Here is a 20,021-nt window from a genome sequence, read left to right as displayed (position 1 = left end):
GTTCTGTAACATTCTGGATAACATCAGCTGTCAAATGAAGGCTAGATTTGACCATTTTGGTGAGCTGGCTTTCTTCGGTTTGGTGGACTGTACAAAATTCCCAAAAATGTCCCTGGATTTTGATGATACAAAGATGCAGAGCTTGTCAAAATACGCCAAATTCTTTGACTTTGTGAACCTTAAGGCGGATCTCATTGGACTGTACGGCTCACAAACGGTAAGAGACGAATGTAAATCTCCTGGACAACTTCTCACCTTTTTGGGCCAGAAGAAGCTCATTCAAGTAGTTCCTGAGGCGACAAAGTTACTCCAGCTCGTGATCACTCTTCCAGCTACGATGTCGTCCGTGGAGCTCCCATCCTCAGCGCTTAAGAGGCTGAAAACATACAGTCGGAACAGGACTGAGCAAGAACAACTTTCTTCCCTGGCAGTGATCTCCATTGAGACTGAGAGACTTTTAAAACTAAAGGAGGATGAGGACAACTTTTACAAACAAGTATTTGATGCATTTGTCCAGAAGGAGCAGCGGATGGACTTTGTATATATATAAAGAACGATTGAAAACAAGTTTGTGATTCCATGTGCTTTATTAAGTGTTTTTTGTGACTGAGACTGCTAATATAGGATTATAATTAAAATAGTTCAAATTAAATAATGAATAAGCTACTTTAGAGCAGCGTTCACCAACCTTTTTTGTGAGATGATTAGGTGTTGGACAAATTTTAACGGGGGGGGGGGGGGCGTCAGTGCCTCCCAAGTGATGAACCTCCTCACCCCACGTCACTGCCAGAGCCCCATCACTCACACACATTCAAGCATGCAAGGAGAGATGCCACAGTCAACACACTAATTTATAAATGTATTGAAATTATTTAGATAGAAATAGGACCTATGACTAAAATTAACGGTTTAAAATTAAATGATTTTTTAATAATTGAATAACAGATACTTTAGTCTAATTCTTTCTACCTATTAAATCTAGCTCGGTAGGCGGCGCTAATGAGCCTGAACGCTTGTTTCCAGCCTCTCATTCAACTCAAGAGAACGACGAAGAAGAGGTGGCGCTAACTTAGCTAGCTTGCTAGACGTTCCCAACTGACCTCCGCCCGCTCCTGCCGCAAAATGGCTTGTCTTCGTTCCCTGGGTATTCTCTCCAAATTGACGCTAAGGAGATACGCCGCCACACCAGGTAAAACATACCGGGATGTTTTGATGTTGTTAAATGTTTTTAACATATATTTTGTCTAAGTTAGCGTATGTAAGGCTGACTGTCTTACTCAGTTGGACTAAAAGCGGTAACTGGTTTAAATGAAAGGCGTGCAAAGGCTAATGTATGAAATAACATAAGGTTGCGATTCCTTACTTTACCATATCACAGTCACCTTTGCCCCACTTTTAACATTGTAATTCTTTTAAAATGTGACTCGTGAAGGAACTTGGGTTTAATGCTCATTATCAGTACTGCATGGAAAAGACTGTTGAAATTGGACAATTCTGCTGCAGATGATATAAATGAGGTGTCAGTTTGAATTATTTTTTTATTTTTGCCTTCGTTTAATGTTAGTCTCAAATTGCTATTGAATTGGCTCCGATTAGAAGTCTGGCATCTTGAATGTGGGTGAAGGGTCACCATGACACAGGGTTGCAGTGGGAGCGTATTGAGGTCGGTCATTCAAATCTTCTGACGGCCATATGACAAAACGAATACTAAAATAGAGAAATATTTACATTTATCATGCAGCAGTGCACATGCTTTCAAAGATTCAGCGTTACTGTCGTAGAGTATCGGCATCTTTTTGTGTTACTTTTCTGAAGTATCTACTATTTGCTCGTTTTACTACACAGGATCCTCCTTTCGAACCTTCTCAGTGGCCACCCCAATGCTAGGTATCACTTAACTGATAATACCTTCCTAACCAAAAACTTTGCAGATTTTCACTATTGTAAATAGTAAAGAATGACAGTTTAGTTGTCTAACAGTATGTTGTCTCCTTCTGTTTTAAGCCCAAACACACGTCAGCTATGAAGTCAAGGACGACGTTGCTGTGGTTCGAATCAATGACCCCAATTCCAAGGTAAAACACAATTATTTTAAAAAGCTATTTTTTGCATATGAGAAATGTATATGCACAGAAGCGTGCATGTCCCAATGATTCTTCTTTCATTCAGGTCAACACATTGTCGGTCCAAATGCAAAAGGAGTTGACGGAGGTGATGAACGAGGTGTGGGCCGACAATGCCGTGCAGAGCGCTGTCCTCATCTCCTCCAAGCCGGGATGCTTCATTGCGGGAGCGGATATCAAGTAAGACGGAACCTCCAAAGTCCAACATTCATAACAATGTTTGTTATTTTGGGGGAATGTCATCAATGACCACGTTTGGGCCGTAGTATGATCCAGAACTGCAGCAACGCCGAGGAGGTCATGACACTCTCGCAGGAAGGCCAGAAAATGTTTGAGAGGATTGAAAAGTCCCCAAAGCCCATCGTGGCCGCCATTAATGGCTCCTGCTTGGGAGGCGGCTTGGAGGTCAGCTGAGTGTCTTGCTGCCACACCAGTTTTTCCCCTTTTCTTTCAACTCTCAATGCTCTCCTTGTCAACCCAGTTTGCCATCGCCTGCCAGTACCGGGTCGCGACTAAAAGCAAGAAAACGGTGCTGGGTACGCCAGAAGTCATGCTGGGCCTTTTGCCGGGAGCCGGAGGCACGCAGAGACTGCCCAAAATGGTTGGTGCCGCGTTTTTTATTTTTTATTTATTTATATATTCTAAGGATGAATCCCAACTGTTGCTTTTGCTGCCTCCAGCTGGGTTTGCCCAGCGCCTTTGACATGATGCTGACGGGACGAAACATTCGAGCAGATAAAGCCAAAAAGATGGGCCTTGTCGACCAGCTCGTAGACACCCTCGGTAAGACAAAGACTTCCTTCACCTCGTGTCTTATTTGTCGAACGTTGCCTAATAGTCCTCCTGAACAGGACCCGGTCTAAAGAGCCCCGAGGAGAGGACCATTGACTACCTGGAGGAGGTTGCCGTGGAATGTGCCAAGGGCATCGTGAGCAAGAAGATTCCTTTGCGCAAGGAGAAGGGCACAATGCAGAGTAGGTCACGGCCTTCCTTCAGTACACTACGCGACGCCACTTGAACACTTCTGATCGTCTCCCCATCGGCAGAGATCCAAGACTACGTGATGGGCTTTGAGATAGTGCGCAAGCAGATATACAAGACGGTCCACGGCAAAGTCATGAAACAGAGCAAGGGGCTTTATCCTGCCCCCCTCAAGATCATTGAAGTAAGTTCTTGTCCTGTTCATGAACATTTGACATGACTTGCAGTTGAACTCTTTGGTTTGTTGCTTCCAGTGTGTAAAAACCGGCGTGGAGCAAGGTCCTGTTGCCGGATACCTGGCAGAGTCTCAGGTACAATTAGCCACTTGTGTGCGGGGAAAGTGTTCTTGGCGCAGGTAACAACCGACTCGTTCTCTCTGTGTGTCGGCAGAACTTTGGGCACCTGGCCAAAACCACTGAGTCTGCGGCCCTCATTGGACTCTATCACGGTCAGGTGGCGTGCAAGAAAAACCGCTTTGGGAGCCCTGCAAAGGAGGTCAAGTGAGTCGCTCTGCGGCCGTCTTTGTAGTCCTCCATTCAAGTTGAACCGAATGGTTTCTCTTCCACTAGAATACTGGGAATATTGGGCGCTGGCCTGATGGGAGCAGGCATCGCCCAGGTGACGGTGGACAAAGGCGTGCACACCATCCTTAAGGACACCACAGAAGCCGGGCTGGCACGGGGCGAGCAGCAGGTGTACAAGGGGTGCGTTATTTTTGCAAGACTGTTAGGAGCAGCCGTTTGTTTGAGGCCATACAACCCAAACTCGGGGTTGGCAGATTATTTTTTTATAAAGTTTGTCATGCCAAATGTTTTTTCATTGTTAGGTTGAACGACAAGACCAAGAAGAGGAGCATCACGTCCTTTGAGAGGGACTCCATTTTGTCCAACCTCTCTGGCACGTTGGACTACAGCAGCTTCGAGAAGGCCGACATGGTGATCGAGGCCGTGTTTGAAGACCTCAAAGTCAAACATGCTGTCCTCAAGGAAGTGGAAGCCGTGAGTACAACTCATAAACGCAACGCACGCTTTTGATGAAATTCACATTCAAGCCGCAGACGATGCTGTGTGTTCTATTTGCATGATTCGGTGAGTGCTGCTTTTTTGGTCTGCAAATGAGTTATTGCATTTAAACTCATCCACACAGGTGGTTCCTCCTCACTGCATCTTTGCCACCAACACATCGGCTCTGCCTATCAAGGACATCGCCGCCGCCAGCAAGAGGCCTGACAAGGTTTGGAACAAATATTATTTTTGTGAGCAAGAGTCACGAAAAACTTAAAAACTATCTTCGTCATGGTCAGGTCATCGGCATGCACTACTTCTCCCCGGTGGACAAGATGCAGCTCCTAGAGATCATCACCACCGAGAAAACCTCCAAGGACACCACGGCGTCGGCGGTGGCTGTGGGGCTCAAGCAGGGCAAAGTCATCATCGTGGTCGGGGTGAGGCTTTCTTGGACATATTTCAGGAGAATTAAAAAAAAGAAAGTGCAGCAATTACATGGGAAGCGACTGTGTGTCTCCAGGACGGACCAGGATTCTACACCACTCGCTGTTTAGCGCCTATGTTGGCCGAAGCCGTGCGAGTATTTCAGGTTTGTCGCATAGTGCTTTGCTCAAGTGCACGTCCAGATCTCAAGTTCAGGATAATCACCAGTAGCAGTCAGGATTTTTCAATAGACTCGCAAAATATTGAGCATGTTGGCTTCACCGTGCGGTCGGTCGTCCGCAGGAAGGGGCGGACCCCAAGAAGCTGGACGCGCTCACCACCAGCTTCGGCTTCCCTGTGGGCGCTGCCACGCTCATCGACGAGGTCGGCATCGACGTGGCTGCCCACGTGGCTGAGGACCTGGGCAAGGCTTTTGGATCGCGATTCGGCGGTGGCGACGTGCAAGTCCTGAAGACGCTGGTGGACATGGGATTCAAAGGTCAGTCATTCATTGACTTTAAAACGTTTTTTCAACTTGACTGTATTCTCAATGGATGGCTCATTTTCTCAAATTTGACTTTAACCAACTTTATATTTGTAGTTTTTGTTGAAAATTTCATTAGAAAAGTAATTTTCTAAAAAAAATAAAATAAAAAAAATACACAATTTAAAGCCCAGGTATCACATTAATAAATTATTCTGTTTTACGTTTTACTCATTTAGTTGTGGTCTATTTAAAGCGGAACAGCTATGCTTTTGTCTGATTTTCCAAAAATGTTATATTAATAAAAAAAAAAAAATGTTTCTTTAGGTCGCAAGTCAGGAAAGGGTTGCTACGTGTACCAGCCAGGCCTGAAATCCAAAGACGTCAATCCGGAGATAAAGGAAATCCTGGAGAAATACAAAATCGCTCCCAATCCTGCTGTGTTAGTTCAATCTCATCAATGAAATTACCGAGCTGCGGTTCCATTCTGAAATCGCCTTCCCCTTCATGCCAAATCTTTACTTTTTTTTTCAGTTCGTCCGACTATGACGTCCAATACCGACTGGTTTCTCGCTTTGTCAACGAGGCGGTGTTGTGTTTACAAGAAGGCATCTTGAACAGCCCACTGGAGGGAGACATCGGTGCCGTTTTCGGTTTGGGCTTCCCCCCCTGCCTTGGAGGTCAGACTTTATCTTATTCTGTTGTCACACCATGTATAAAGTGGACATATTTAAAAAAAAAAAAAAAACTCACCCAAATTGCGACCTCTGGAACGTCTGCCCACCCATCGGTCGTGAAAGGACACAACCAGCGTACGTTTTACCCAAACGAGCTGCAGTGTTCATGTTTATCGCTTTCTGTAAATGCAGAAAGGAAACGTGTTTGTATTTGCAAATAATGAGAGTTCACGTCTCCATCTGGACTTCCAGGCCCGTTCCGCTTTGTCGACACCTTTGGTGCCGACAAGCTGGTGGAGAAGATGCGGAGGTATGAGGCGGTCTACGGGGATCACTTCACGCCGTGCCAGCTCCTCCTGGATCACGCCAGCGACTCCACAAAGAAGTTTCACAAATGAACCGCTCGTTGCCTTTGGCCTGTCGCCACTTAACACAAATGCAGTCGACCACATCAACAAGGTGCCTCACCACAAGAATTGGATGCTTTTCATTTTTACCAGATCAACACACACGTAGTCGGTGATATAGGTGCATTAAAATATTCCGAAAGAATATAATAATTCACGCTGGAATGTACCAGGATGGCAGGTAGTGTTTGTTTTGTACATTTAAAGATGTTTTGGGATTGATCATGTAAATGTATGGCCTTAAATACATTTTGTTATTGAATCAAAGGCTTTTTATGTGTTTTGTATGTATATGAAATTACTTATAGTGCCTGAAATGTAACGAAATGGGAAATAGTTTTTAAAAATGATTTGTTAATCTATTTTAATTTTATTGTATTATGCATTTGGTAAAAACTCAAATACGTACTTCAGTAACTTAAAAAAATATATATATATATTTGTATGTGTTTGGCAGGTGGCAAGGTAAGGACATTTTTTTAGTGTTATGGATAAATATATAATATATATATTAAATACATAGTAACCAATTTGGGGAAGAAACTGGTAATATAATGCAAGAAATACAGCATTAGATGACGGGCGGATAGCGGGTCGTGATTGGTGGTGGGCGGGTCACGTGTGTTTGTCTCGCCTGTCATTGTCTGTCGTCATCAGGGCGTGTGCCAGAGCTGCGGTTGTTGACACCGGCGTGTTGTCATCCTCCGAGCCGGGTTGCGGAGCCTGCGTCACTGATACGGAGACGCGCGTTCACCGTGAGGCGGCCTCATGAGTGAAAGCGTGAAAGAAAAAAAAGAAAGTAGGCGCGGTTCTCCGTGCATCTAGCGAATTTTCCCCGTACCATGTCCAACAAGGGGAAGACGTTCGAGTCGGTCCGGGTGGTGGTCCGCTGCCGACCGCCCAGCAACAAGGAGGCGACTGCCGAGAATGGACGCACCATCCTGGAACTGGACGCCGAGTTGGGCCGCATCTGCGTCCGTAACCCGAGCGCGCCACCCGGCGAGCCCGCTAAGGAGTTCACCTTCCATTCAGTTTTTGGGTGGGGGTCCACCCAGAGCGAGGTGTACGACGACGCAGTCAGACCCCTGGTGGATTCGGTTCTGCTGGGCTTCAATGGCACGGTTTTTGCCTACGGCCAGACCGGGACGGGAAAGACCTGGACCATGAGGGGGGTGCCGGCCGACCCGGAGAAGCGGGGCGTCATCCCCAACGCCTTCCACCACATCTTCGCGCACATCTCGCGTACCCGGGGACAGAAGTACTTGGTCCGGTCCTGTTACTTGGAGATCTACCAGGAGGAGATCCGGGATCTGCTGAGTAAGCATACTGTGATGATGTTAATTCAGAATAATAACTGTTTGTAGTTGTTCACTCAATAGTGATTGAAAAAATGTGTACTTCTCTGTCAAATATTAGATTGTTCCCTCTCAATTATACCCCCTAAAGTTCTTCCTTGACAATAGAAAAAGGTAATAAAGGTAGCATCGATCACAAATAATGCAAAAACACATGTAGAGAGACAATCAGACAGTGCTTACGGGCCTATATTTTTTATCTGCTGTGACAAGGAAGAGAATGACTCCAAACACAGCCTCTGCATTTTTTGAATGGTGGACCACATAGTTAATCAATTGCATTGTAGAGATTAGAGATTGGGGAATGATTTGGAGCAGAGTGCACGGCATTCGGGATCATTCATTCATCATTCCCTGCTCCTTAATCGCTATTCTGAGAGGAAACCGATGTAGTTGAACAAATTTTATTTTTTCAGTGGAGAGAGGCCGAAAACTGGAGTTGAAGGAAAGCCCGCAGGAGGGCGTCTATGTCAAGGACCTGTCCTGGGTGGTCACCAAGGACCCGGCTGAGATGCATCACCTACTGATGATGGGCGACCGCTCCCGCTCGGTGGGCGCCACCAACGCCAACCGGTGTAGCTCGCGCTCGCACGCCATCTTCGCCGTGACGGTGGAATGTGGGTCAGAGTCTGAAGACCCGGTCCGTGTGGGGCGCCTCAACATGGTGGACTTGGCCGGGAGTGAACGCCAGAGTAGAACCGGCGCCCAAGGCGGCCGCCTGCGCGAGGCAGCCAAGATCAACCTGTCACTGTCCGCCTTGGGTAACGTCATCTCGGCGTTAGCGGACGGCAAGGGGGGCCACGTCCCCTACAGGGACTCCAAACTCACCCGGCTCCTGCGGGACTCATTGGGCGGCAATGCCAAGACGGTCATGATCGCCACAGTAGGGCCCTCGGAGCGTGACCGCCACGAGTCTCTGGCCACCCTGAGGTACGCCGGCCGGGCCAAGAACATCAAGAACAAGCCCCGTGTCAATGAGGACCCAGAGGCCGTCCTCCTCAGGGACTTCCAAAAGGAGATTGCCAGACTCAAGGCCCTCCTGGAGGAGCGAGGCGCCCTGGCCAAGGAGCGGCGGCAACGGCGGAGGGAGAGCAAGAGACTCAGCAGGGACCTCACGCAACTTTGGAAGGAGGACGAGGGAGAAGACAGCGGCGGGCCCTCAATGAAGTGGCGACACTCTGCTGGGAAAACGGATGACGGACAGTGGGATCAGGAGGCTGTGGAGAAGATCATCGAGAAGTACAAGGTAGACCAAAAACCAGCAGTAATCAATTGCTTATGGATGCTACAAGGTGGCGGCAGAGCACTTTCTTTACTCGAAAATGTATATGAAAAATATGTTTGTGGCCAGGCTATGGAGAGCAAATTGCTTGAAGGAGGCAAGACCATCATGGATCACACCAACGAGCAACAAAAGTTGCTTGAACAGAAACGGCAGGAGATCGCCGAGCAGGTGAGAAAACATCTTGCGCAAACGTCCGCTGACAATTGCAGCGAGTGACCGAGCGAGCGATTTTTTTTTTTTCTTCTTCAAAGATCTGCCGGGAGCGGCAGATGCAGCAGCAGGTGATGCTGCGGGACGAGGAGACTCTGGAGATGAGGGAGACCTTCTCCTCACTGCAGCAGGAAGTGGAGATGAAGACCAAGAAGCTGAGGAAGGTCAGAACGGGTAGATTGTATAGGATTGATTTTTAAATTATTATTATTATTTTTTTAATTATAAATCAACAGCATTTTTTCCATCAAACATTTTGTCTTTTTGTTCTTTGTAATTTTCTTTTCTTTTCCTTGTTTGGCCCATCCAGATTCCATTTCATGACTACTGTCGATGCAAGTCTTGACTTTGCTGTTGTCTCCTCTGGCGTGCGCACATTTAGCTGTACACTAAACTGCAGCTAGTGTGGGCCGAGACGCGTGACGTGATGGACGAGCACGTCGCGACCAGGCAGGAACTGGAGCAAACGCAGGATGAACTCACCCGAGAGCTCAAATTCAAGTGAGGACAGATATTATTGCAGCTTATTATGGAATGTTCTCCACCTAGATATGACCATGACTTCAACTGCACCTAATTGGTGGGGGTGCCTATTTTCAGATCCCTATTGATGGAGAACTTTGTCCCCCCTGCCGAAAAGAAGAAGCTGATCAACAGACTTCACTTTGACGACGAGGAAGATCAGTGGAGGCTGATGTCGGTCATCCCATTGGAAAGGTACCATGGAGAAAACCGCATCCCGTACTGAATGTGACCGTGACACAAGAATAGGATGAAACTATTTCACTGAGAAACATTTGGAAACATTTAGTATTACTTTGCCAAGAAAAAAAATACTCACTTGCCCACATGTGCACACTAGCACGGCCACTCGAGTGAAGCGAAGGCCTCTGTCCGCCGTGGGATACAAGCGTCCAATCAGCCAGCATGCACAAGCGGCCGTCGCCACGGCAACAGGAGCCCCGTCCAGATATCAGGTCAGCGCTTGGTGCTTGCACAGACAAAATATGAAATGTAATACTATCATCTGATGGTGTGTGCGCGTGCGTGTTACCAGGCTGAAAACGTCATGCTACTGAAGCTGGACGTGTCTCCGCCCAGCATGTTCACCCTCAACCTTCATGGGTCTCGATTGGAGAGGGTCTTCTCTCCCAGCTTGATGTCGTCATGCGGGTCGGATGTCGTCATGCGGGAGAGGACCCGGTCATCGACACGGCTCAGGAAGTCAAGATCCTGGTGAGATCATTATCGTTATGAAACACCACCACAACTACTAATGAAAATAATGATAAAATAAAATGGCATAGAAATTGCTAACAAATGCCAAGAACTTTATAAATACCCTAATATATACACACACACACACACGCACACACACACACACACACACACACACATTACACACAAATAGAAATCATTATAATTGAATACTACTACTGTTCCTAAACAACCATAGAAATTGCTAATGAATTTAAAAATGTTATAGACATAACAGAAAATCTATGTATATATAAAGTGAATATTTAAAAAAATGTTTAGAAATTATTGAGCACTACTCTTTTGTTGCGCAATTCCAGAATTTATTTTCTTTGAGCATTTTAGGTATCAGGCCCCACAAGCGACGTGCATTTCTGCATCCGCGTCATCCACCGCCCTGACGTCACTCCCTCAGGGTCCGTGTCACAGACCCAGACCATGCTCGGCCGTCTATCTCGCACCCGAGGCCTCGCTTCGAACCAGCCCCTGAGTAGGATCTGGCACCGCATATTTACGACGCCAGTCAGCATGAGGATCTACTACATTGATGCTACTTCCTAACAAAGTGGATGTCAGCAAAAAGCACAGCCAAAGCTTCCATGTTTTTAGCCTTTCATTTGCATATTTTGGAGTCCTGTATTGGTGATATTGACATGTATTGCTTGCTACGGTGAGGCAAATATGGTTTGTATGAGAAATGCTTGCGCTGGCTATTTAGCTGCCTTATTTTTATACATGAGCAACATTGTCACAAGTAAATTTACTGTATTGTACTTAAATGTGAAAATAAAAATGATAAAAAAAAACAGCACTTTTAAAAAAATGTGCCTGAAATCACCAGAAATAAGTCAATGTTGTAAAATGAATAACATTAAAATAATGATAAATGCATAGCCGTACTTTTAATTTAAAAATCAGTTGATTTGCAAACAGCAGCAGACGACTAGAGTGACACAAGTACAGTAGCATGACGTCATTCGGAGGCGATCACGTGATCCCCCCCACCTTTTCTACAGTAAAATCCAATATGGTGGACATAGTGGGGCCTACGCGGCGGTGGCGGCAATATCATCGGTTCAATTAGAAACGAGCGTTGCTTAACAACAACAACGACGACGATGAGGGAGCGACAGAAAAAGAAGAAGAAAGGAAGGACGTGGGCGGAAGCCGCAAAGACGGTACAAATATGTCATGTGTGGCCTTCCAACGCACCCACTTGCGTGACACTTGTTGTACGACAGACACGCACAGCAGGCTTTGTCTGTGTCACATTAGACGGGTGTCACCAATGACCCGATCAATAAAGTTGTTTGTGCACGTAACGTCATATACGTACGTGTGGCGAGGAGCTGCGTCGACTTACGTCGCGAGAGCTAACCCAGCTAGACCGATATGCTACTTCGATGTTTTGACGCAAAAACAACGATTAACACGTCACTAAAGCACATTATAACAAAATGTAATGTATTATGTAATGCTGGTAATGTCATTGTTTAAATCTAATAGTGACACGAGAACCCTGGAACGTTCCTCTTGACAGTTAGCAAGGAGTGCTAATGGAGTCAAAACAGTCTGCCTGTCTATTGCATCTCTCAGCATTAACGCAGTTATTATTATGTACTGACTCTAGATTTGATAACTAAAATTTTGTTGCACGGATCAATAGAGTGTCCAATAAAGTTTTTGCATGGACCTCAACTATATATGACACCGGTTAGAACAGTTAAATTCCAACTAGTGAATGCATAGCTCCTTATCACGTGATCGGTCGTCGTTTGTCGGCCATATTGGAGGTCCAGATCTGAGCTGAGCGTATGTTCAAAATTACACTGCTCAACAGGCAGGCTATCAGAACGCAGTCGTGTCCAGAGGTGCATAATGGCATGGGGAACCTCTGTACTTTTTTATATGCTTGAATGTTCATTTGAATAACTTGTTTGATGGGCTTGGTATTGTCACCTAGATGTATAATTCTAAAAAGATCTGTCTCAGCTTTTGTACGAGCTGTGCCGGTGTACCTCATAAATTCATGTTGTTTTTTTCCACCTCAACTCTCAGGTGCTAGAAAAATACCCCAACACCCCCATGAGCCATAAAGAAATCTTGCAGGTCATCCAAAGAGAAAGACTTAAAGAGATAAGGTAAAACAACAACAACAACAGTATGTACATTTTCACCCGTGTTGTCTTTATCGTCACCACAGCAAATTGCTTACATTTCTTGTCATTTCAAATACGCTTCTAATTGTTTTCATTTCTTTTGTTTTCTCCATATCATTGTCACTGTTTTCATCCAGAAGGTAAGAACAAGTTAGACCCCCCCCCCCACACACACACACACACACACAAACACACATATCTAACAAGCTCACTGTTTGGCATGACTTTTACGAATATCAATGTGTCCCATAGTACTGTAAATTGCATAAAGACCGTCTGTTGCCTTCAAACCCAACGGTAATCGTAAAACAAAGTTTGGAAGTTAGTTTGGGATTTTGTTCCCTGGTTGTACCTTATGTAAACCAAGCTTTGAACTTAAAACAAAGCAATATTAAACATTGTTGTTTTATTTCTTAGCATTACATTTGGGCGTGATTATATGTACAGTCTACATAGAGCCCTTCCTACAATGTGGCCCGCGCTGAAAACAAGTTTCACAGCCCCAATGTAAATAATGCACTGTACCAGACTTGGGGATGTGTTGTTTCACGTACCGCCACTAGAGAGAGCCTACATATCTCTAGCGGGCTGAAAACCCAATTAAAGCAAAAGCTAAACACTTGAGAAGTAAATCCTTCAGATAGGACTAATAAAGTGGTCCCGTATTTTGTTTTTAAGCTTATGGATGACTGATAATCTACAGAAACATGAACTAAAATTACCATTTGTATTGAACATTATTTTGTATCGGTTGTCGCAGCATGCTAAAAAACCATTTGATAGCTAGCAAACAAGGCTAACGATTTCGCCCTCTCGCCTGATGACGAACGCAGCGGAACGTCCCCGTTGGCCTGTCTGAATGCAATGCTGCACACAAACTCTCGCGGAGAGGAGGGCATCTTCTACAAAGTTCCGGGCAGGATGGGCGTCTACACCTTGAAGGTCTGATTGAACTCCTAGATAGACCAAAAAAAAGGTGTGCCGCAGCCAATTCGTGTGTTTTTTGAAGAACGACATCTCTGAGGTGGCCACCGAGCTGTCGGAGGAAGAATCCGCGGAGAGCAGCGAAAATCTTTCTGACTCACGGAGCTCTGAAAACAATAGCGGGCCCCAGGAAGGCAGGAGGAGACGCTGGATGCGGCCAGGTAATCGCACGCAGCCATCTGAACTGCTCAGCTGACTGAATTCCGAGACAACATTGCATTTGAAATGTAAAGACAACTTTTCTGTGCTCTACTCCAAAAAAGTGATGTTACAAAAAAAGAGGTCTGCAGAGATTGTTCTTAAAAATGGTCCCAGTGAGCATGTTTACGTGTCGTTATTATCTGCACGATAATCCCATGGCCGGGCGTTTCTGTGCTCCCGCTGTGGTTTTGGTTTCATCCAAACAAAAGACACAGCGGGCGTGGCGCTCTCAGGAACTATCTTTTGTAACATCTGCCTTTGGCGTCTCAACAGTTCCCTCCCAGCCGACGTCGCCACAGCCTCGCTGCTCGTCCCCGTCCGTCGCCGCCAAGCTCATTTCACCCTCGCAGAAGCACAGCAAGAAAGCCCTCAAACAGGTAATCACTTTTTTCAAGTGCTGTCACGGGCCGCTGCTTGCTTGGACGTGAAGAAAATCGTTTTGGTCTTACATTGTTGAATTTCTTGCTTCACGTTTGCTTTGAAGGCCTTGAAACAGCAGCAACAGCGTAACCAACGCAGGCAGGCGGCCATGCCCAGCGCGTCCACATCCAGGCTGCTGCTGAAGACCATCAAAGACATGGCTGACAACATCGCCGCCAAGACCGGTGGGTCGCCCATGTTTAGGGCCCGCCAGCCAAACTTCTTGTTGCTAATGAACGTCATTCGCAGATCTCTGCCTTGCCAGCGGCCCCAGGAAGGTTTCTCAGAGGCCACGTCGTCTCAGTGCAGGTAACATCCAAAGAAAAACGCCACACGGTCAGCTTGCATACAATTTCATATCACACCGCCATAATTAAGGAACTCTGTCAGAAACAGAGAACCCAGTTTTTATCCATGCTTTTTTTGCCGTACAGGCCACCTAAAACGTAACAGGTGCAAAATTGACGTGGAGACCCCAGACTCCATTTTGGTCAACACCAACCTGCGAGCCATCATCAACAAGCACACCTTCTCCGTCCTGCCGTCGGACTGCCAGCAGAGGCTGCTGCGACTACTTCCCCAAGTAGACCAGCAGGTACCTCGGCTCTTCTTGCGCGCTAGCCGTCTGCGATACTGATGCGCGGCTCTTCTCCAGCAGGCCTGCACGGATGGCCTCCTCAGAGTCACGAATTCGGCGTTGAACAACGAATTCTTCACGTCGGCAGCGCAGTCGTGGAAAGAACGACTGGCCGAGGGTGAGCGCGATTGCCCCTGCCTGACCCATGATGGTGCCATCCCGCCGCCATCCCGGGATGGGTCACCCAGGACTTTTTTCTTTTTTCTCGCCAGGTGAATTTACTCCAGAGCTGCAGCTGCGGATGCGCCAGGAAATCGAAAAGGAGAAGAGAGTTGAGCACTGGAAAGAAGCCTTCTTTGAGAGCTACTACGGCGAAAAGTAGGTTGACTGGAGATGATGATGACTTGCTTGATTCCTGCAACATTAATTTGGGACTTGCTCGAAACTCACTCCCACCTGTGACCTGAAGTGGTTTATTGTTCATGCAACTCCATTTTTTCCCCTACCTAGTTCTGGACTCAGTCTTGAGGAATCTAAAGAGTTGGCCAAAGACAATCTAAAATGCGAGCCCAAGCCACGTCAGCCAAGACAGCTGACCCGAGTGTCGGTGGAGGCCAACGCCACCAAGGACCGCTGCAGCCGGAGCGATGAGGTCAAAGACTCAAAGACCATGTCATCGATGGAGAAAACACAACCTCCTTCGAGAGAATCTCTTTATGTCCCAGAACAGATGAAAACCAGACGCTCTCAGCAAGCTGAGGAGCGTAAGATGCCCGCGCCGACCTTGGGAGCAGTACCCAAAGAGCGCGATGAGCGCGTCACCACAAAGACGCCGAGCGAGAAAGAAAACAAAGTGGAACTGCCCCAGTCTCCTCCCAAGCTGAGGCCTCTTCCTCAAGCTCGAATGGACATCATCGAGAATCCACTGACGTCTGGGGTTAAGCCTCCTGCAGAGACAAATACTCAGCCGGAAGGCGTTTCAGAACAACAGAAAAGAAAGCCTGTCGGCGTGTTGGAGAATGAGGCTACGCCGGAAAAAAGACAGCGCATGTACTCCATTTCCTCAGTGTCGTCCGTCTCCTCTGTCTCCCCTCCGGCGTCATCCACTCCCAGCCCGGCCGCACCTACTTCGGCCGGCAGCCAGAGAGTTCCGCCACTCATGGTAGGAAGATGTCTCCCACTGGCAGCGGCTGCCCATTGGTGGTCGATGGTTGCAGTGCATTAGCCCCTACCTTGCTTTCTTTCAGCAGCTCCGACACTCGATATATGCCTTTGAAACGTAGACGACAATTGTAAACTTGAAATGGAAACAGCCACAACGGATTCCCGTGACCGCATAACTCTTGCGCGACTTACTTTGGTAGCATTTTCTTTTCTTATTTTCTCAACAAAGAAAATAATAACTTGGACTGAACAAAACAGACAGCCCAAACCAAAGTGAATTTGCAAATACAAATCTTTATTTGTTAGGAATTCGCTTGTATTCAGATGTCAGGTCTGACTATTTACATGCTGGGATCAACCAGTTAAGACTGTTTAATTCCTGTTGACTGTCGATCCACCCTCACTTACTTGTTTGGTTTCAGATTCCAGTCTCACGAACTCTTACCAACGACGTGTCGCCGAGGGCGCCTCTGCCCGTCTCCATCAGCAGCCCAACTCGCACCGGCGCTCGCACTTTGGCAGACATCAAAGCCAAAGCTCAGCTTGCACGAGCGCAACGAGCAGCGGCGGCCGCTGCCTTCAGGGTTGCTCGGCCCGAGTCCGGGCAAGGCGCAGGCAGCGTCGAGCCAACAAAACATTTCCCGAGGCCGACATCGCCACAGGCCTCTGCCAGGTTATCTGTTAACACCACCAGCACACCACCGTCTCGCCTGCAGGACTCCCTCGATCCAGTCAGCCCCTTAAACATTCCGGACGTCAGAACAGTCCACGTGCAACCGTCTGGCACTTTTTCAGACTCGGCACCCGGCTCTCAGGAAACCCCTTGTGGATCCACCCGAAGCAGCTTCTGCATCCCTGCAAACAACCCGCTGGTCGCCAGGCTCTTGCAAGGCAAAGAAGTCCCTTTGGAGCAGATCCTCCCAAAACCACTCGGCAAGGTGGAGACCCAGATGTCAAATTTACACTCCGGCAAGGAGAAGACCATTGGCGGTCCCAAACAACACCAGAGCAACACCACCGGCTGGGCCTTCGCCAATGACACCAGGTATCCCAAGGAACCTCTGGACAAAGACACTCAGGAGCAGATCTTACAGACTCTGATGGAGAGGAGAATTCAACACGGTGAACATCAAGCGCTGCACGGCGAGGAACACGTAGACCGTCCACGGATATCCGTTGGATTCTTGGGGCACAAGAGGACGTCGAGGCCCGCCATGTCAGGACACTATCTCCTCAACGTGTCCACGTACGGCCGAGGTTCAGAGAGCAAACGGCCCCACCGAGCCACCTTCCCCGATGTGGCCGGTCTGAAGAGAGAAGCGGCGGATGGACAGGAGGCGGCGCCAGAAGGGACATATGAATCTAAAATGGAGCAGCGGGGATTGTCCGTGAGCAAGCGCGAGCAAGCCGACAGCCTTCTGCCTTGTACGGCCATTAAAAGCAAGCCGGGATGTGAGCAAAATGCGACAGACGACAAGATCCCAGGCCACAAGCAAGTCTGCAATCAAGGAAAAGCTGAGCCATACCTTCCACTCAAAGAGCCCAGTCACCAACGACCGTCTGTCTTCCCGACCCCGAGGATGCCCATCCATCAGGAATCGCTGTCATCCCGCTACGGCGGAACCATCAGTGTGTCTGTACCGCACACTTTGAACCACAACGCTGGCAGCGGTGAGACGGCGTCGGACGGCGGGAGCGTCATGTCTTTCTCGGTGACTGTCACCACCATCCCTGCAGCTGCCAGCGCCTTGGACTCCGGTGAGCTCAGCGGGCCGCCGCCGCCGGAGCCATCCTTCATGGAGGCCGCCGGCATGGAGGACACACAGTCCAAGTGCTACTGTCGGCTGAAGGCCATGATCATGTGCAAAGGCTGCGGGGCCTTCTGCCACCACGACTGCATCGGACCATCCGAGCTGTGCGTCTCGTGTCTGGTGGTACGATGACGCTCGGATCGGGGCGCTTGCCGTGAAGTTTACACTGGACGAGGGGTTAGCACACCGGAGGTTCAGGCTCAAAATCTCTATCTTGCTCCTTCCCTGGGTGGTGCTTGCTTGTATCCCCGTGGTTGTGCAAGTTTTCGCCAGTTGCTTTGGATTCCTCCCACATTCCAAAAACCCGCCTTAGCTTCATTGAAGACTCTAAATTACAGGTGTTCAACTCCGGTCCTCCAGGGCTACTTTTTCAGGGACTCAAGCCGCTCTGCTCCACAAAATGAAAATGCTTTGACTTATGTGCACCCCTGCTAACAGTTGGCGTGGGATGGCGCCAAAGCACTATTTCGCTATTAGACCTCTCACCTCAACCTAGTTCCTCAGCACCAACTTACTGCCAGATGATGCCCGTGCACTATTTTTCTATTCGACAGGGCTTTTTGAGGAGCGTTTTTCCAGCGATTTGCGAAAGATACGTACGTTCCCCTGAATTGACAAATGGCGAGTTGCAAGACGACTTTTGGGTGGAGCTTCAGGATGAAGCGAAAATGCACTACAAGCGTAACAGGGTAACCTCATTTGTTCTTCCCCAAACTTTTGAATCCTCAACTTTAACGTTTTAACTACACCCTGAACTTTCACCCTGAAGTCGAATATGTCAGTAAGACTGGCTGGTAAAGCAATCCATTGCGCATATCGCCAGAGTCAGCCGGGAAAGGTTCCAGCTCCTTTCGAAAACGGACGACGAAATAGTCATCGTCCTAAACCGTTTTTGAAATATCCATTCTTAATCTAATCGGTAGTCAGGTCGGATCCAATCTGACAATGTTTGCACTTAGCGTTAGCGGGATATATATTTTTAAAATAGAGATTTATGAAAACCATTTTTTAAGCGGGTAAATTGAGGGGCGGGGATTTTTTATAGAACCTCAAGACTTTTTAGCGTTTTCAACACTTTTTATTTTACTATCGGGCCTATGTCCGTTTAAAGGCAAAAAAGGGCGTTGACGATAATCACGGTGTATAAAATACCTCCTTGTTGGTGTTTGTCCTGCACATACACCGAGGAAAAGTGCAACTGTTTTGTATTGACACGGGAGACTCGCCAAGATTCATATATAGATTTTTAAAAGCATTTTTTTTCTATGTTACACTTTATTCAAGTAAATTATGACTGCACAAACAAATCCCAATTAAAAAGTAGCACGAGCATTTAGCAATTAAAACTCACTGAGGGCTCATTTATATAGAAAGACCGTCCGATTCCCTCCTTTTTTCTGTAAATATTTAAGGCCATGGCCTGGATGTAAATGTTGTCTTTCAAATCAGCAGCCGTTGTGTTTAATTTGGCACTGCGCGATTTATTTGTGGTGCGATATGGAAACGCGCGATAAAGCACTTGGCTTTGAAACACGCACGCAACATTTCCTGCAGGTGCAATAGCAAAAACGCCAAAGTCACCTTAAAAAGAAACTAATTATATCCGAGTTTGAAATGTCTTGAAAACAAAGTAATATATTTTAAATAATATATTTTAATAGAAAAATATATTTGCGTTTGAAAATCAACAGGGTATGTACTTTATTTTCTCCCTCCATTTTTGGGTCTTTTTTTGTGGGGACCTGACAGGCCACCATAGCTTTTTGAGGTCTTAAGCACCCAGATATATACGTGACATGTGTTTTATGTGTTTTAGATATGTCTACATTTGTGTGGATAGGCGAGAATTTTTCATGTATCCGTTAAATCGGGAGCTCTAAGTACGAGAGGCACGTTTAGTCATTTCACGTTGTTGGATTCATGACAAGCCCTCCTGAAATATTGAAAAATAATCGGAAAACAAATTGTGACCGTACTGCGTTTGTTTTTGGGGGATTTGGAAATTTGAGGTACAAAAATCTTTATAAATTTAACCCCCAAATACAAAATAATAATAATAAAAAAAATTCCCTTGATAGGAAAAAGGTCAATGTCTACCATTGTAAGACTCATATGTCATTTTGTTGTCCGTTCTAATCAGGTGAATGTAATGTTATCAGCCCGATTGTGTAAAAAAAACAAGTGTATTTTGTCAAAAGCTTTAGACTATTATGAATAAAATATATATATGTAAATGTTCACTGTTTTTTTGGCCTCCTCAACAGATAAAACATTTGGTGAAGTAATTATTAATGCAATAGAATGCCAAAGTGTTAGTTGTAATTCAATTAGCGATAAAAGGAAGGAGTTCATTTGATGAAAATAATTTTCCATTAAAAAAAGGTATTGTGACAATTTCATTACTGATAGATACAATTTTAAAATGAGAATGAATTTATCATGAAATTTGTAACATTTTAAATAATGAAATTAAAGAAGTGTGAAGAAAAAAGCAAC

At 46.6% G+C, this 20,021-nt stretch overlaps 3 protein-coding genes and 1 long non-coding RNA gene across 8 annotated transcripts; 3 read left to right on the top strand and 1 right to left on the bottom strand.

The window, feature by feature from the left end:
• The first annotated feature begins 1,035 nt into the window (after positions 1-1,035).
• On the top strand, positions 1,036-6,369 carry hadhab (hydroxyacyl-CoA dehydrogenase trifunctional multienzyme complex subunit alpha b). Of its 2 annotated transcripts, XM_061300841.1 has the most exons (20): positions 1,036-1,189; positions 1,846-1,887; positions 2,005-2,075; positions 2,170-2,303; positions 2,390-2,528; positions 2,605-2,724; positions 2,804-2,906; positions 2,975-3,097; positions 3,170-3,288; positions 3,359-3,415; positions 3,495-3,604; positions 3,674-3,808; positions 3,931-4,102; positions 4,251-4,337; positions 4,408-4,548; positions 4,632-4,700; positions 4,838-5,033; positions 5,346-5,460; positions 5,553-5,698; positions 5,948-6,369. In XM_061300841.1, exons 1-20 carry the CDS (start codon positions 1,123-1,125, stop codon positions 6,091-6,093), a joined length of 2,292 nt encoding a protein of 763 aa, XP_061156825.1. In that variant the 5' UTR covers positions 1,036-1,122; the 3' UTR covers positions 6,094-6,369. The 2 variants fall into 2 exon arrangements, with proteins under 2 accessions (XP_061156825.1, XP_061156826.1); XM_061300842.1 differs by lacking the exon at positions 1,846-1,887 and having other exon boundaries at positions 1,048-1,189.
• Positions 6,370-6,735: 366 nt separating this feature from the next.
• On the top strand, positions 6,736-11,082 carry LOC133169022 (kinesin-like protein KIF3B). Its single transcript, XM_061300843.1, has 9 exons — positions 6,736-7,419; positions 7,874-8,703; positions 8,809-8,910; positions 8,994-9,116; positions 9,335-9,453; positions 9,553-9,669; positions 9,815-9,929; positions 10,010-10,188; positions 10,555-11,082. Exons 1-9 carry the CDS (start codon positions 6,945-6,947, stop codon positions 10,697-10,699), a joined length of 2,205 nt encoding a protein of 734 aa, XP_061156827.1. The 5' UTR covers positions 6,736-6,944; the 3' UTR covers positions 10,700-11,082.
• Positions 9,555-11,465, bottom strand: LOC133169023 (uncharacterized). Its single transcript, XR_009718351.1, has 3 exons — positions 11,422-11,465; positions 9,794-10,185; positions 9,555-9,696 (listed from the first exon to the last, which is right to left on the bottom strand). It is a non-coding gene; the product is annotated as an uncharacterized LOC133169023 (long non-coding RNA).
• On the top strand, positions 11,198-19,759 carry asxl2 (ASXL transcriptional regulator 2). Of its 4 annotated transcripts, none has more exons than XM_061300837.1 (12): positions 11,198-11,387; positions 12,268-12,350; positions 13,202-13,310; positions 13,378-13,513; positions 13,827-13,930; positions 14,038-14,158; positions 14,223-14,309; positions 14,408-14,568; positions 14,629-14,728; positions 14,823-14,928; positions 15,061-15,712; positions 16,137-19,759. In XM_061300837.1, exons 1-12 carry the CDS (start codon positions 11,328-11,330, stop codon positions 17,655-17,657), a joined length of 3,240 nt encoding a protein of 1,079 aa, XP_061156821.1. In that variant the 5' UTR covers positions 11,198-11,327; the 3' UTR covers positions 17,658-19,759. The 4 variants fall into 4 exon arrangements, with proteins under 4 accessions (XP_061156821.1, XP_061156823.1, XP_061156822.1 ...); XM_061300839.1 differs by having other exon boundaries at positions 11,199-11,387; positions 14,223-14,282; positions 14,632-14,728; XM_061300838.1 differs by having other exon boundaries at positions 11,199-11,387; positions 14,223-14,282.
• The last annotated feature ends 262 nt before the right edge of the window (positions 19,760-20,021 follow it).

This window comes from Syngnathus typhle, linkage group LG16 (assembly GCF_033458585.1).
Source record: "Syngnathus typhle isolate RoL2023-S1 ecotype Sweden linkage group LG16, RoL_Styp_1.0, whole genome shotgun sequence".
Classification (NCBI taxonomy): domain Eukaryota; kingdom Metazoa; phylum Chordata; class Actinopteri; order Syngnathiformes; family Syngnathidae; genus Syngnathus; species Syngnathus typhle.
The sequence above is the reverse complement of the archived record's forward strand: the minus strand, read 5'-3'. Positions and strand labels throughout refer to the sequence as shown.